Below are 16842 nucleotides of genomic sequence, written 5' to 3'. Positions count from 1 at the left end.
TGGAGCACCCACAACTTCTGGTGGCAAGCCGTTCCACTGGTTAATTGTTCTCACTGATAGGAAGTTTCTCCCTAATTCCAGGTTGCTCCTCTCCTTGACTGGTTTTCATCACCATCAACCTTGTGACCCAGGGGTGCTGCAACCATTATAAATACATGCCAGTTGCCAAGCCTCCAAATTTGGATCACATGATCATAGGGACGTAAGTGTGAGGATTGGTTGTAAGTCTCCTTTTTCAGTTCTGTGATAACCTTGAGTGGTTCTAAATGAATGGTTGTATATCCAGGGCTACCTGTATGAACCTCAAAACAGGGCAGAAACAACGTCAGCTTTTCTAATTAAGTTTCCCACTCAAAATCACGATGTTGTTGTTTAATTAGCTCAGATTCTTGGCCTGTTGTTCGGTTTTGACCACTGCCAAGTGATTCTCCACAGAGGGCGGCCTTGAGCGCCCTTGCAGCCCTCTTCCAAATGCTGCCTTGGATATTCTCTGCCTTCCAAAAGGCCCTTTCTAAAGGAAAGGCCTAAGGAGAAAGAGACGCCCCCACGAAGACCCCCTGCTCTTCTTTCTCTTGCATAACAGCTCCATTGCCTGGCCGGAGCAACAGGAAACGACGGAGTCAACTTGGCAAAGGAGCAGCCACTCCAAGGCATCTGGCCCTCTCGGAAAGGCTGTGCTCGAAACTTGCAGAGGAAGCAGCACGTTGAGTTCTTAAAAGCCAAAGGCAGCCACTTCCCTAGCTCCCGATGGCACCAGCCTCTTGCTCTCTTCCGCCAAGGCTTCCCCGGGAGATTTCCAGCAGCAAAGCTTGGTTTGGCTTAGGCCACCCTGGCGTGGTAGGATACCCCCCCACCCCATTTCCAGTTGGTCCTTGGGAGAAGAGAAAATGCCTAGAGGGAGGACGGCGCAGGCCAGTAACCAGGCTAGGAGGCAGGGGTGAAATCCAACAGGTTCTGACTCCAAAGTTCTGGAGAACCGGTAGCGGAAATTTTGAGTGGCTTGGAGAAGCGGCAAATACCACCTCTGGCTGGCCCCAGAGTGGGGTGGGAATGGAGATTTTGCAGTATCCTTCCCCTGCCACGCCCACCAAGCCACGCCCACAGAACCGGTAGTAAAACAAATTGGATTTCACCACTGCTAGGAGGCTGAAAGAAAAGAGCTGAGATTCTTCTGCAGTGCTTTGACTGATGCTGAAAACATATTCACCGGATTCTGTTATTAACGGGAAGGATTCCAGGATTTGGGAGGTAAGAGGCTCGATGGAGGCGCCAGAGATTCCAAGCTCACTTTGTCCAAATCTCTTCTGTATTATCCAAAAGAGGAGGAATTTTTTCATGGCTTTGAAAGAGAAACTTGTTCCTCACCTAGGATGAAGCTTCGCTTCTCCTGGGCATACAATGCACAGAAACCATGGATGGAAACTAATCAAGGAGAGAAGCAACCTGGAATTAAGGAGAAACTTCCTGAGAGTGAGGACAATTATCCCGTGGAACGGAAGTTGCCTCCAGAAATTGTGGGGGCTCCATCACTGGAGGTTTTTAAGAAGAGATTGGACAGCCAATCAGTCTGAAATGGTACAGGATCTCCTGCTTCAGCAGGGGGCTGGACTAGAAGACCTCCAAAGTCCCTTCCAGCTCTATTCTGAATTCAATTAAAATCAGGAACATCACAACAAGCAGCTCTTTCCTCCTTGATTATTATTGATTATTAGCCATTAAAAGCTAAAGAGACTTCATTTTCCAGCAGCCCAATCCCTCAATCTCCCCTCCCTTTTTTGTTTATTTTCTTTTGTCTGAAGATCATCTAAACCCTTGAGAAAAGGCAGAGCTGCATTTAAACCAGGCAGAGAATCTTCCAGGGAGATTAATCCACCCAAAGCTATATTGATTGGGTGTGCAAAGCTCACGCCTTGTCTTCTCATCTCCATGACTAACCTCACCTCCTGCTGAAGCCAGCAGCTTCCCGGCTTGACAGAAAGTCTTTCTTTCTTGTTCTGCTTCCCCCTTTCTCTCTTTTGATAACATAAAATGGCAAGAAAGCCTTCCGTCAGAAAATTAAACTCTACCAGGCACGGCCACAAAGAGTTGTGCCACCGTCCTTCTGTAGGAGTAACAACTCAAGGGGCTCTAAAATGTTCAAGCAGTTCTAATATTTTGCACTGAATTTGGCCTGGGTCAGAAAAAATCTGGATTTCTCCATGTTTACCTCCTAGAGGTACAACTAGACACAAGGACAGTTTTTCCCCGAAGGCCATCACTCTGCTGAACAAATAATTCCCTCAACACTGTCAAAATATTTACTAAATCTGCACTACTATTAATCTTCTCATCATTCCCATCCCCCATCTCCTCCCACTTATGACTGAATGACTTGGGGTCAATGTCACCCTTCTTTTTGGAGATTGGCAAGCCATTGACATTGTTGTGCATTTTTCTGAGCAATCCTGCCATAAATTCAACCCATGACTGGAAACACAGCTACTGGGTTTTCCAGTAAGTTATAAAGGTTGTGTCCTTTTCGCCATAATGCCCTTGAAAGGAGTCGTTCTTCTGCTATCCGCAATTAGCATCTTTGGAGGAGAGCTGAAAGTAGGATACACAAGCAAGGTGGAGAAGAGGAAGAATTCATTGTCTTTCACAGAAAGAGCAGAAGAGGAAGGGAGTTCTTTTTCCTGAAGAACTCACTCCTCCGTTTATTTTTCCCCCTTCTTTCCTCCCTCTTCTCCTCCTTTCCTTTTGTGCTGTGGCCAGAGATGGTCATCCCACAAACTGGGGTCACTGCCTCAGTGTTGAACCTTATCAATTGTCAAGATTCGCTTTTTCTCTTACCTGCAAATTTTACCTCTCAGGTAAGAGATGAGAAGAGATGAGAAGAGAGAGGCTGGAACCAATTTAGACCAGAAATAAGAGCTATTTTACACAGCTCCCTCCCTCCTTCTCGTTCCTTTCCTTCCTTTGCTTTCTCCTTCCTTCCTTCCTTCCTTCCTTCCTTCCTTCCTTCCTTCCTTCCTTCCTTCCTTCCTTCCTTCCTTCCTTCCTTCCTGTGTTAAATTTGTACTCTATGACTATCATTAAGTGGTGTAAGTATTGTACCTTGATGAAGGTATCTAGTCTTTTTATGTACACTGAGAGCATATGCACCAAGACAAATTCCTTGTGTGTCCAATCACACTTGGCCAATAAAAATTCTATTCTATTCTATTCTATTCTATTCTATTCTATTCTATTCTATTCTATTCTGTTCTGTTCTGTTCTGTTCTGTTCTGTTCTGTTCTGTTCTGTTCTGTTCTATTCTATTCCTTCCTTCCTTCCTTCTTCTGTCCCCCCGCCCGTCTGTTCCTTCCACCAAATGCAAACTAGCATTCAGTGAGAGGCAAACTTTGGCTTCCCCCCCTCCTCTTCTTCCCCGAGGGAATGTTTTATACAAACCAGGAATGCAAACCAGGATCGGGGCCTTTTGCAGAAGGAGGGTCTCCGTTGCTGCTTTGCTTGCTGCAGAAAGGCAGGCAGGACTGAAGGAGGCACCTGGAAAGCTGCCAGGCAGCGGGCAGAGCTTTGAAGCCCTCTAGCCCCTCGCCCAGCCTCTCCTGGAATTCCCCATCAGCAACTGCAGCGAGCAGATGTTCGGGAGGCCTTGATTAAAAACTGTAAAACAAACCCTCTCGGTGCGTCTCGCACAATGGCAGTGCATTAAGCTGAGCAAGAATCAGCCAAGCATTAAATAAACCACAAAAGAGTCGCAATAAATTATGTAAATCTATTTAGGAATTTTATACGCACAGGGCGTTATTACGCTATAAATGTCAGGACGAGGAGGCAGCTGAAGAGGAGAGGAGCAGGGCTTGCAAACCCCCTCCCCCTCCCACTCCTCCTCCTGTTGCAGTGGGAACACTGGTCCGGTGGCTGGGGTGACGCCTGGCCCCCAACACAGGAATTAAGTGTGGAGACTTAATTAAGTGAGGCCTTGGCCAAGACATTGGAAGCCGATAGGCCCCATCAGGTTGTCTTCTACTTCTCCAATCTCTCTCCCCAAGGAAGCTGAGGATGGGCCTGGTGTGGAAGTCAAGGATGCCTCTACCTCCCAGCCTTCTCTCCCCAGAAATGGGCAGCTGGAGTCCCAGGAGAAGCATCCAAGCAGGTTTGTTGGTCCCCAGCACAGGTCAGGAGGGAGGGTCCTGGCTCTCCCATTTGTCAAAGAACCCATGGAGCAGGGTCTCATCCCCAACTATTCTTTGGGGAAGGAGCCAGCATTTCTCCTGCCAATCTCAGCCCAGGCTAGGAAGAAGCAGGACCCAAGTATTGCTGGTGCCCAGAACTTGCTTCATGTAACCCAGGGGTGAAATCCAGCAGGTTCTGGAGAACTGGTAGTGGAAATTTTGAGCACTTCAGAGAACTGGCAAATATCACCTCCGGCTGGTCCCAGAGTGGGGTGGGAATGGAGATTTTGCAGTATCCTTCTCCTGCCACACTCACCGAGCCACGCCCACAGAACTAGTAGTAAAAAATTTGGATTTCACCACTGAAGTAACCCAATGGCGTTTGGGATGCAGCATTAATGCAGCCCAGATTTTTTTGGGGAGGGCTTCTAGTTTCTGTGATTGGTGGTTAAATGTGCTTTCAGAGGGATTTTTCTTTTTCATTGGAAAAGAAAAATTTGCTTTTTGTAAAGGGATAAAACAACCCGTAAGCAGATTACATTCCTGTTGAGAGAGAAAGGGAGAGACAGACAGACAGACAGGCAGGGAGAGAGAGAGGGAGGGAGGGAGGGAGAGAGAATGTCCCCATTCTGATTATTTTGAAGGGCAAATATCAGAGATCCTTGGTCCACAGTTGCCATTGCACATCCCCAGGCTGGGTTTAATTAAAACTGTGTCCAAAGAGAAAGCCCACCGTGGCTGCCATTGCCCTGCCCATCTCATCTGGGAGAACTTTCTGCCGAATGATCTGGAATGGATTAAGGATGGATTGTTTCTAATACCATTTCTCTCCTCATTATCCTCCCCCTTCTCTTCCTCTTCGGTTAATCTTTCTAAATAACTTGAAAGTGGCCCTCTGCCTCTTTAGCTAAATGAATTCGGTCCACAGACACTCATTATTTTTTTTAACGTGATTTATGCAAGGGCTGTTAGCTAGATTGCAATGTGCTGGGAACCTTCTTGGCAATTGGCAAAATCCAGACCGAAGCCGGTGAGAATTACCTCAAGTGGAGAGCTGCGATTCCCTTTGCCTTCTTTCCTAGCACCTTCAAGGGGAGATGAAGGTCTACCTTTGAGGAATGGCTCATTGCAGGGAATTTCAAGGTCAAGGTTAGGAGTCAGAGCTTTTGGAGACCCCCCCCCTCTCCAGAGTCTTGAACCCAGTGCCTCCCAGTCTGAGAGAACTGGGCCCATCGAGAATCCATGTTCCCCTGGCACAGTGAATGGAAATTTCCTCCCTGGTGTGTGGAATTTCTGGATTTCGTAAAAGTGAAAAATAATATCTTTTGGAAATCTTTACTTGATTCCAAGATTTTTTTCTTGGGACCATGGAGACACAGCTTTGTTGCAAAGCTTCATCCTGACTTTCCCCCATGAATTACATCACATCCCAAAATGCAGGTTGGGAATTCCGTTGAGGGCCCTGACAACTGAAGGCTTCTCTTCCTTTGCAAGGAGGGCGGGAAGGAGAGAGGGGACTACCTGGCCCATCACAAACCCAGTCAGAAGCAGCCCAAAGGGGAGAATAAAGTCAAAATGGCAGCTGGCCTGGCTTGTTCAGAGCTCTATTTTTGTCAGTGCATCATGTCTGTGATGCACATAAAAACACAGGTGGATTTTGCTGGCACCAAAGACGCCTCTTCTTTGCCTCATACCTCGCACAGACCCCCTGGACAGGTCCATAAAGGAACCCAGACTCAACTCCCTGAAGAATGCAGAGGAACAGGGAGAAATTCCCTGGTAGAATTTCCTACAAGGGGTTTGGGAGGCAGAAGAGGTGGGAAAACTGCAGGAGACATTTTGAGGGCAATGGGTGGGGTTGGACCAGCTGTTTTCCCCTCCTTTCACTGGAAAGCCCTTAAAACCTGCTCCCTCCAGAGAGGGACCCCCGGTGGGCGGGGGGGGGGTTTCCTGCTGCCTGACCCCAGCCTCCCCAAAGCAGCCCAAAAGGAAAGAAAGAAGACCAGAAGTTTTAAAATCTCTCCCCTCCCGCCCAGATCTCGTTCGGGGGATGGGTGGGTGGATGTCCCCATCTCCAGGTGACAGATTTGCTTGAGGAGAGTCCCTGAATCACCGGAGCGTCCTTGCCTGCGGTTTGGGGACAGCGGGAAAGTGATCGCAAAAAACGCCGGGTGAGCGGGAAGCTAGCAGTTGGAAAGACAGAAAAGGCGCCGCTCCGGCAGACTCCCGGAAGACCCTCTTTCTCTTGGAAACGGGCTGGGGGTGGGCGTTTCGGCATCTGGCGGCCCCTGCCGCGTCTCGGGCTTTCTCTCTCACCACCCACCCTGCGGTTTCCACGGGAGCGAAGCTGGAAGGGAGCGTGCGAAAGGGCCCCTCCGCCACCCAGAGCAAGCGCCCAAGGCAGCCGCGCCTTCCTCGCCTCTTTCCCGGCGGCAGCCTTTCAAGAACTCCCCCCAGGTGCTGCTTCCCTGCGCTTGGAAGGGGTTAACCGCTTTCTTTCCCGCCGTGGCGCGGAACTTCCGAACGGGCGGCAGAGCGACCTTCAGCGCGCGCCTTCTCGGGCAGCGCCGCTTCGCGAGCGAACGAGAGAATGAGAGAAAGAGAGAGAAAGAGAAAGAGAACAAAGGAATGAGAGGGAGGGTGGGGGGGGGAAGACGGGGGCGGGAGAAAGGTCTGCAGCTGTCCCGGTCAGGCAGAGGAACGGCAGAAGCCCATTTCTTTGAAAGACCCGCGCCCCTCCCCCGGCATTTCACCCCCTTTAGAAGCCCGGAGTTCGGCGCGCGCGCGTGCACATACACACCCAGCCGCCTCGCCTCGCCTCGCCTCGCCAATCCAAGCAGGAGGCAGGGATGGCGCGCCCTGGCCGCCCGCCACCTCGGAGTTCATCCCGGCGGTGCGCCCGGGGTACTTTTACGCATGGCGCGCTTTCCAAAGCGCACCACCATCAGTCTGACTTGCCAACCCGCCGCTGCTCAGCTGGGTGGGCCCTTTTCTTCTCTCTCTCGTGGCCGGGATTCCGGCGGCGGCAGCGGCAGCGGCAGCAGCAATTCAGGCTCCCCACCCCTTTCTCGCTCTCTCTCCTCCCCTTTCTCTGTCTTCCCTCCCTCGGTTAAGTCTGAAGTTTCCCGTGTGCGCAAAAGCGAAAAGCTCTCTCCAGCTCCGCTCTCTTTCCTTGGCTCCTATTTATCCATGCGCACCCCCCCCCAGCTCTCCCCTTTTCCTGCAACGGATTTGGTAGAAGGGTTGGGCGACCCCTCCCCCCGATTCGTGGTGCAAGGAAGGAGTCCGGGTCCAATTCTGAAAAATAATCCCTCTTTTGCGCTTCGTCCTTTTGGGGAGACTGTCCGGGGGTGGCCGAAGGAAGGAGAGGAGGGGTCCATTTGAGGCTTTTCTGGGGGGAAGGAAAAGGGTAGGTGGCTGGGCGCCTGAGCCTCTCCCAGGCTACCCCTTCCCCCCCCCAGCTGTTAACGGGATTGACAGAGCCGGAGACCTCCTATCCCCAGGGGGGGAGGCGCGGGAGGGAGCGATCCTGCGCTCTCCTTCTCAGTCCTTGAAAGTCGATTTTGCTGCTTGCTCTCCTGTGAACGCCAAGGCACGGCTATGCGCGTGGGAAGCCCGAGCTCCGCGGATCTAAGGTAAGCCCGGCGCCGCCTTGCCACCAGGTTGGAGGGAAAGTGTGCCGGCAGCCGCCCTTCTTCCCCGGCCCCACTACACCCCGCCCCAGGCTCCCCATGCCGCTTCCAAGGCAAGGGAAGTGGTCGAGGGCTGCAGCGCGCCCCGATCCGAGGCGGTGGCTGTTCCCGGGAGCAACCTCGCACCGGCAGATCAACCTCCAGAACGAAGACCGGCAGCGGCCGGCAGAACTGAGCCCCTCTGCGCTTCCAGACTTCCCGCGCCCCTTCCCACTCCTCGCTCCTCCTCTCCCACTCTCTTAGGGAAACTGAGGCTCCCGCGGCCCTTCCCCCTCTTTTCTCCGCTTATCGGGACGAGGCTGCTTCTCCCCCGGCGTTCCCCTTCCCAGAACCTCCTTCACTTTTCAGACAATGCCAGGGAAGGGGCGCCCTCTTCTTCCCCCGCAGCCTGGAGAGGGAAAAGGCTGGAGCGGGGGACCCTCCACTCCGGCGGGGCTGAGCGGGCGGGGTCCGGAGAACAATGCCTGGCGCGGCGCTCCAATGCCCGAGCTACTTTCGCCCGCGGCTCCCCAGCCTACCTCCTCTCTAGCTCTTTGGCTCGCTTCTCCTCTTCTGCTTAGCCTCGCCTCGGCCTTTGTGCGCTCCTCCGCCCGCGCCCCTTTCGCAGCCCCCTCGCTCCCGGAGCTGCCCTCTCGATTTGGGGAGGGGGCAGATCCGGGTTCGCCCTCTGCCCCTGGCGCGGCTCCCCCTCTCCCCAACCTTCCTCTCCATCGGTGTGCGGAAAAACCGCAAACCGCTTCTCGCGGCGGGTGGCTGGACTGGCATCCCCACGGAAAACGGGGGTCTCCTTCCTTGCGCCCCTTCCTACTTATCCTCCTGAGTCCCACCGATTTCCATTTCCAAACCGAAGGGCGTAACTTGTGAGTGCCCCAAAGCTCTTCCGGCTCCCCGCAGCCGTTCCCTGGAAGGGCAGGCAGACGCGATCTGAGGTTAAGGCCCGGGAGACAGGAGAGGGTCGCGGGGAGAGGGGCATTTTCCTGCCAGGATAATTTTCAAGGGGGGTGGAGGGGAAACCATCCAACTCAACCATCCAGTTTCTCTCTTTGGAGCTTCCTTTTGCATTCTCTCCCCTCCCCCGTACATCTCTTCTGTTGATGCCATCCCACTGCTGACATGTCTGGGAATATCTGGGATAAATTTCTTTAGGCAGCCCAAATCCCAACTTGGCTCCCCTCCAAAAGATGGGAATCGGAGGTAGAAGATTAGGGGGTTGACTCAAAAGAACACTCTTGTAAGAAGACAATCCTATTGTCCTTTATAGTCAGTCCCTGAATCAGATTACATATGGTATTATTGGATTTTTAAATACTGATTCTGTCCTGCATTTTATATGATCCCATAAACTGCCTAGAGTCCAACAGGTCTCATTTGATAGATAAACAAAGACTGAAGGATTCAACTCCTCCCAAAAAGAGAGAGAAAGAATTGGCAGTTTCCATCAACTCAACAGAGACTTTTATTATGGCAATTCCCACCCATTTATCTCTTGCAATGGGGATCCGGGAGATTCACTCAGGAGAGGAAGTTGGGGGTCTTCCCAGCTATGACCCCCTAAATAAGGCTGCAGGAGAATTTCCATTTGCATTCAGGATTGGTTGGGGTCTCCCTAGAGGCAGTTGGGGGCTTCATCCATGCAGAGGCGCATTCCCCCCCCCAACCCCTGCCAGGTGCTTTTCTTTCCTCACCTTCTGTTCCAAATTCACCTGCAAAGTTTTCAAACACAGCAACTCCCTTTGCCTCACAACAGTCTGACTCTGGGGTAGCAAATGATGGAAGACACTGCAAGTGTCCCTTGCTGCCAAGGGAGGTGGGACATTCAGCATCAAGCTAAGGAATAAACTGCAGGCAGGTAGAAAGAGAAGGGAAAGAATTGTATGCCAAAAAATGATTCCTTCCTTCCTCCCTCCCTCCCTCCCTCCCTCCCTTCTTTGCATCATCTCCTCCCTCTCTCCCTCCCTCCCTCCCTCCCTTCTTTGTATCATCTCCTTCCTTCCTTCCTTCCTTCCTTCCTTCCTTCCTTCCTTCCTTCCTTCCTTCCTCCCTCCCTCCCTCCCTCCCTCCCTCCCTCCCTCCTAGATGGAGACTGTTGTCCAATCCTCTTCTCATTTTGAGATCACCCAGCACCCTGCCCTCCCCAGAGGGGTCTACAGCTTTGCAAGGGGGCAGAGCTTTGTCCTCCCACTGGAACTTTGTCTCCCTCCCAACAACACACCTCCCCCCCCACATCCTAGTTTCCATTCTGTTTACAGAATCACTAGCTGACATCAGTGCTGATGTCTGGTCCCTTAGGCCAGTTGATTTTAGTTTGTCCAATCGTTCAGTTTAACGTCCACGGACTCCTTGCCCCATCCTACCGTGAGGATCCACTCTTTTCCATTCAAAGCTGAACCATGATCTGGGCCTGGAGAAGGGAAGCATCTCTTGTCAAAGTCATAACCTGGTTACTGCATTTTGGGATCAACTGTGATGTTGGGGCTCCATCCCAGGACAAGTTCTGACTTTCTCCAGGGATCCTGCAGGTTCTCTACCCCTGACTCTCTCTCTTTGCCCCCTCAGGAGCCAGCTGCTATCATGACTGATGGCGAGAGGAGAGCATCCTTCCAGCCACCGTCCAGGGATGAAGTGCGGGTCCCCATAGCATCTGGCCAAGGCCCCAGCCAGGTCCCCCCATCTGAAGAGGAGAAAGATGACGATACCTTCAGCGCTTGCAAGTCCATCCAGGACAGCTTGGCCTCGGCAGGTTCATCCACCCGGGATCCAGCCCACGAGGGAGACAACCAGGTCCCCTACCCCGCCCTGGCCCCCACCGTCTTCTTCTGCTTCAGCCAATCCACGCGACCACGCAGCTGGTGCCTCAAACTGGTCTGTAATCCATATCCTTTCTCCTTCTCAATGCGGCCTTATGGTTTGTTGGCTGGATTGAACTTTCCTTGCTGTCCTCTGGTTTGGATGTTGGTCATCTTGAAAGAGGTCAGCATGTTGGTCGGTCTTCAACCGGACTAGGCCTGGTGAGAGTTTGGGTCATGCAGTCAGCCGGGCTGTTTGTAGGAATCCATAAATAGGACAGATGAGGGTGGGGAGCGATCCGGGTGGTTGTTTCACTGTGATCGTCCATGGAGGGTGGGAAAAAACAGGACACAGAGTGAGGCCACCTTGCAGTAAGGGAATCTGGACCGAAAGTTGACTCTTGCGATGTTCAGTGTTATTTCATGGCTTGTTCGGCTGGCAGGCTGTTGTGTGCACGGTGACTTTTCTCTAGTTGTCTAGTTGCAAGGAAAGGCTTTGTAGCATTGACCTGGAAAACTGAGGAACACAAGCGGTGACAATTTACCTACTTTCGGTGATAATTATACAACAGTCAACGTGGGGAAATGACACGTTGTATCTCTAGAGTGTTGAACGATGGTTTCTCTTTGGTGCTGGTGGTGTGGCTCTCCATTTCCAATGGTGTGGCTCTACATTTGTAATCCTGGTGAAAAAGTAGGAAGGCACGTCCTACAAGGAATCACATGACACACAAACACACACACACACACACACACACACTTAGATAGAGATTCCCACACTGTCAGCAAGGAACCTTTCCTGTTTAAGGTTTCTAAGGTTTTTTTGGGATCAACTGGATCTGGGAGCCTGGAGGCTCCAAAAACAAACTTAATGCAGAGCCATAAAATGGTTTGTTTGATGTGTGATTAGTGTAACGTGTATAACCAGCCATTGTGACCTGTACAGGGAATCACATGAACGATAGCTTCGAATGATGTCTGATTCAGCAACCAAAACCAGTGCAGGTCCAAAATCAAGACTTTTCTAGGATCCACCCTAAGGCTGCCGTCTTGATTGAACGATGCAATTGTTGGCATTTCCTGGGGAATGCTGGGAGTTGTAGTAGCTTTGTGGGGAAACAGCGCCGCTTTCTCCGGCACCTCCGTAGCTGCTGGGGGGCTGAATGGCTTCCCGGGAAGATCTCTCAATGAAGTGGAAAAGAGAAAGGCTGGGCCTCAATTAGCAGCCTGTCTAAACCCGAGATCAAAGACTGGGGAGAGAGAAGAGGGGCTCAGGGGAGGATGGGGATTTGGGGGCATCTGGCTTGCGAATGATAGAGCAAAAGTCTTAAAGATGTAGCCCCAGGCAGGTCTGGTCCGACTTGCTCAATCGTGGCTTGTTAGGGAGGATGTACTAAATAAACCTTAATTGGCTGGATTCATCCAACGTAGGAAGCCATAATCTCTGATTTACCCACTGCACTGCTGAGGCCCTTGATTCACAGCAATCCATTTAGTGACCGTTCAAAGTTACGACGGCACTGAAAAAAGTGACTTATGACTGTTTTTCACACTTATGACCATCTTCATAGTCATGTGGCCAAAATTCAGACGCTTGGTAACTAGTTCATATTTATGAGGGTGGCAGTGTCTTGGGGTCACGCGATCCCCTTTTGCCACCTTCTGACCATCAAAGTCCACGGAGAAGCCAGATTCACTCAACAACTGTGTTACTAACTTAACAACAATCCACTTAACAACCGTGGCAAGAAAAGTCATAAAATGGGGCAAAAGGTAATGAATGTTTCACTTAGCAGCAGAAATTTTGGGCTCAATTGTGGCCGTAAGTCGAGGACTGTATTGGCTACATCCAATTTAACCAAGCCAAATGCAGGATGGGCTAACAAGGGGTGGCCCAAGGGCTGTCCACTTTTGCTGGTTGAATCCTGTTTTGTGTGAACCTGGTTGAGCCCTCTGCTTCCTGCAAGGTGCCCTCCCTCCCTGCCTCCCCCGCTTCCTCCGGCTTGCTTTCCAGGACTGAAGGATGAGCCTGGATGGGCAGCCTGGTGGGCAGAAGTCACCCACTTGACCCCAAGGCCTCCTGGCCTCTGGGAACGCCCAGCACCTGCTTGCTACCTGCCGAGCCCTTGTGCTTATGTCCTGCCAGGTTCCTGGGGGCTATCATTTATTCATACTTATTGATCTCGCTTTAGTTAAGCGGTGCTTCCTTGCCTCTGTCGAACAGAGATAGCAACCCACAATTGCTCATTCCTAAAAGCCATTTTTGGCAAGGGAGGAGGCCCATCACCCCCACCTGTACCCAGACTCTCTTGTGCCTGTGCTTGGCTGGAAGTTTGCAGGGAGAACGGAGAGTCAGGTTCAGGCCCCCCTGGAAGTGCTCCAAGGAGAGGGAGCCTTGCCCAGACAGCAAGCCTTAAAGCGAGGGTCCCTCTTGCTTCCAGGCAGGGGGTACAGCAGGGCCAAGAAGTGGGGTGTCAGCAGAGATTCAGAAGGTGAGCTGGAGGCCAACATGGGCTTGTGGAGCTTCAACCGCATCATCATTGACTTGTGTGTTGACACCTTGCAGACGCCGTTGAGTGAGCAACTGTCATGGCAACTTTCTCACGCTGTATGTGCTTTTCACTGGAGGATTTTGCATCTCGGAGATGTGGGGCTGGGCAACGGAAGGAGGGAGCTCCAGGTTCCAAGCAGAGTGTCAGCTTTGCTAGCTGAGGAATTCTGGGAGTTGAAATCCACCCGTCTTAAAATAGCCAAGTTGGAAAAGCCTGCCGATTCTAATAAGGATTTTGTGCCGAACCTGGGGAGATTGGGAGAGATCTTTTCCTCTTCCTCTCCTTCTGCAATTTCCTTTGCTTTGGGGCAAGCGGCAAACCTGAATAGATCCAGGTGGGTTGCCTTCCCTCCCACGGTGTGCTAGGTGAATGCACAGGGGTCGGCTTGGTGTGGTTGCCTTTGACCCCCAACATGACTGAGACACCTACCAGTTGCTTTTGCTCTTCAAGGGAGCCCCTATCGCTCCCCGCCATGCCCACTGCCTGCCCTTGGGCACCAGCTTGAGAGTTGCAAGGCGGCTGCCAAGTCCAGCTTAGGGTGCAGCCAGCCTTTGAAAGCATAGCTCCTGCCCAATGGCCCTAATTCCAAATCTGGGTTCCCACAACAGCTGCTTTCTGGCTAGGCTCTGCAGGGGCTGCAGTAAGACAATATGGCCCATTGGACTGGACGTTGAGAGCCCAGAAATTACAGAGACATCCTGGGGGGCAAAATAGAACTGTGGTTGACTCAGCTGACCCTCTCCCAATTCCACACACCCCCCCGCCAAATGACTGCATCCAAACTGCATCCCTCCAGGCACAGTCCCAGGCCTGGAGCACAACGGCTGGCTCAGGGGCAGGAGGTGGTGGTGGAGGAGAGACCCTCAGAAGGAATGCCACCAAAGCATTTCTGGGGCTCTTTAAAAAGGCAGCATGACAGAAAGATGGATGATGAGACAAGCTGGGGTGGGGAAGGTCTGAAACCAGAGCCAGCAAAGCATCCAAGAGCACCTGTCTCCAGGAGTCCGGAGGGCTGGGGGCGGGGAGGGCATCGCATTCCTGCCTACAAGGAGGACGTGGCAGATTTACAAAAACCATCTTCTGTCTGTGCATTAGAATATTGCCTACTCCTGATTCAGAAAGTCTAATTGGCAGTAATGGGCTGTTTTGTGCCAGAAGTCTGTCCGCCTAACAACGGGGAGGAAAGGGGGAGGGGGGGACCAAATGCCAGATGTATCCAAAGAGGGTACATGCCTATAGTGCATTAAATCTCCTTGCCCTGGCCAGGCGCTCGGCAAACACTTCCTGCCTCCAGTGTGTCAGTGTGCAGGCCGCTTTCTGCAATGTGTGGCCACTTCTCCTTGCCCCCAAGTGGCGCACCGTCTCTCCAATGGGTTGTGGAAACTGGTAGGCAGGCAGGGTAGAGAGGGAAACGGTTACTCGGAGCAGGTCTGAGCACCGGGCTTGTAATGTGTGGCTTTTGTGGTTCAAGTGTTGCATGAACTCAGTCCATAATGGCATATTTGGAAAACACGTTTTGTAAGAATGGTAAACGCCATCTCCAGACAGAACTGGTAGCCAGGATAGAAAGGTTGAGTGGAAGGTTTCAGGGAGGGGTACGTGAACAGGTGGCTTAGCTACCCAAAGACGATGGCACTTTGAGCATGCCTAATGTACTCCATTCTGTAGGCTACTGGGCGAGGCAGGGAATGATGGTTCCCAGGCTAGAAGGGGCTGTAGAGTACTCTAAACCAGGGCTCTCCAAACTTGGCAACTTTAAGACTGGTGGACTTCAATTCCCAGAATTCTCTGCTGGCTGGGGAATTCTGAGAGTTGAAGCCCACCAGTCTTAAAGTTGCCAAGTTTGGAGAGCCCTGTTCAAAGTAGGCAAAGATGGGTAAAGGGTAGAGAGAAGTAGCAACCAGGACTTGGCGTAGTCTTCAGCATGACTCCATTTTGATCACTGACATCCTGCCCCACTTTGCAGGGGTCTTTCAGTACCAAGGACTGCCTGATTAACACAAAGCCAAAATGCAAGTGACCCTTGAGTTGGTGCCGTTTGTGAACTCAGCCATCGTGGTGTGTAAGTGGTCAGTTAGGACAGCTGTATGTAAAACAGAACATTGTGGCTTGTTCAACAAAGCATAGTCAAGACAAATCGTGGCTTCTGGAGGGTCAGTAGAAGCCCCAGACTGCACCAAGGTCTTCTCCTGCTCCCCATCCATCAAGACCACCATCTCGCCACCTGAAGGCCAGCGCCAGAGAGTCCATTAAGGGCCTGTTGCTCTGAGGGCTAACTCAAGGCCAGAGTAGCTGCTTGACTAACATCACTGCAAGCGATCTGAAACAGACGGGCAAAGTTTGTCTCTGAAGCTTTGATTCCAAAGCGGTTGAGTCTCTCCTTGGCAGTGAACTTTCCATCTGAATCACTGAATGGAGGCAAATCCAGTTGTGAACTGGTTTGAAGATTCAATCAACTTTTGGCCAGGAACATTGACTTGTGTTGAATCAAGTCTTGCGTTGAATTTGGTTCAATGGCCCATCTCAGCTCAACCCAAACTGACTCTGGAGCCTCAGCCCAACAGCTTCTCCTCTCCAGCCTGCCACATCGTCCCTTGTTCCTTTTTTCTTTCTTTTCCCCAAGCAAAAGAATTTTCTTATTTAGCTGGCAATTAATTTGTGATATATTTGTCAGGCAGAAATTCTTGTCTCCCTACTTCCTTCATGAATCACCGACTTTAAATATTTATGATCCAGGACAGGGGGAAGATATATACACCTATATATTCAGGGACGTGAATCGCTACAGGTTTTCTGTGCATTCTCAGTTTTTTGACATAATTAGGACTGTCCAGGGACATGGCAAAACAGGGGACTCAAAGCAGGCCAAACCCTGCGGTTGTTGAACATCTAATTTCCTGAGCCGGCCTTCGTTTTTTCTTCTGAGTGTGACCCTGGATCTGCCTATTCCCAAGTAAGACCTGTTGAGGACATGGGGTTTACTCTTAAGCAAAGGGCCTTTGTCCTTAATCTGAGGAAAGGATGCTCTTTTCATTTATTTTAAGAGACGCCTGAATCGGAGCTTTGGGACAGAGTGACGTTTGGCATGCGCATAAATGAAGAGCAAACAGGTTATGGCAATGCCCAAAGCGCTGTGGCAGTGCCCGTTGTCATCAGGTGGTTTCTCCCCTCCCCCCCCAAGTCAGAGCCTGTATTCCTCACCAAAGCCAAGGCACCCACTGGGGACTGGATTGGTTGCTGCCTTGTCATGAGCTGCGCAAGGTGTGAGAATCCGGTTCATGTTCGCTTGCCCGGAGCGATGCTGGATGAGCTGCTGGTGCCACATGGATGAACACAGACCTCTCCCCCACTTCCTCCACCCGCCCAGAGTGAGTGGGGTGGGAGGATCAAAGGGGAAGAAGCCTCCGCCCACAATCGGGAAGGAAATGCAGGTCAGGATATGAAACAGCAAATAAATAAACCATAAGCTTTAAAAGCCATTCTGGGTAGCGTTTTCTGAAAATTGTCAAGAGGAGGAAGAGCGGCGGAAGAGAAGGGAGGCCGGCTGAGCATTGCAACAAGGAAAGGCCTGTCTTGGATGCTGGGGGGCTTTGAGGGGGGATGAGTTTTTGTGATGGTTATTTCAAGAGGGAGGAGGAGTCTCTGTTTTCAGTGG

At 51.6% G+C, this 16842-nt stretch overlaps 1 protein-coding gene across 1 annotated transcript in view; it reads left to right on the top strand.

The window, feature by feature from the left end:
- The first annotated feature begins 7448 nt into the window (after positions 1 to 7448).
- CACNA1H (calcium voltage-gated channel subunit alpha1 H) overlaps positions 7449 to 16842 on the top strand; it is a 149946-nt gene continuing 140552 nt past the window's right edge. The window contains exons 1-2 of the mRNA XM_058157649.1: positions 7449 to 7792; positions 10406 to 10722. Coding sequence (XP_058013632.1) covers positions 10421 to 10722 — 302 coding nt within the window. The 5' untranslated portion in view covers positions 7449 to 7792; positions 10406 to 10420. The remainder of the gene's footprint in view (positions 7793 to 10405; positions 10723 to 16842) is intronic.

The sequence above is a fragment of the Ahaetulla prasina genome, chromosome 14 (genome assembly GCF_028640845.1).
Source record: "Ahaetulla prasina isolate Xishuangbanna chromosome 14, ASM2864084v1, whole genome shotgun sequence".
Taxonomy (NCBI): Eukaryota; Metazoa; Chordata; class Lepidosauria; order Squamata; family Colubridae; genus Ahaetulla; species Ahaetulla prasina.
Note: the sequence above shows the minus strand (reverse complement) of the source record. Positions and strands in the feature narration are given on the sequence as shown.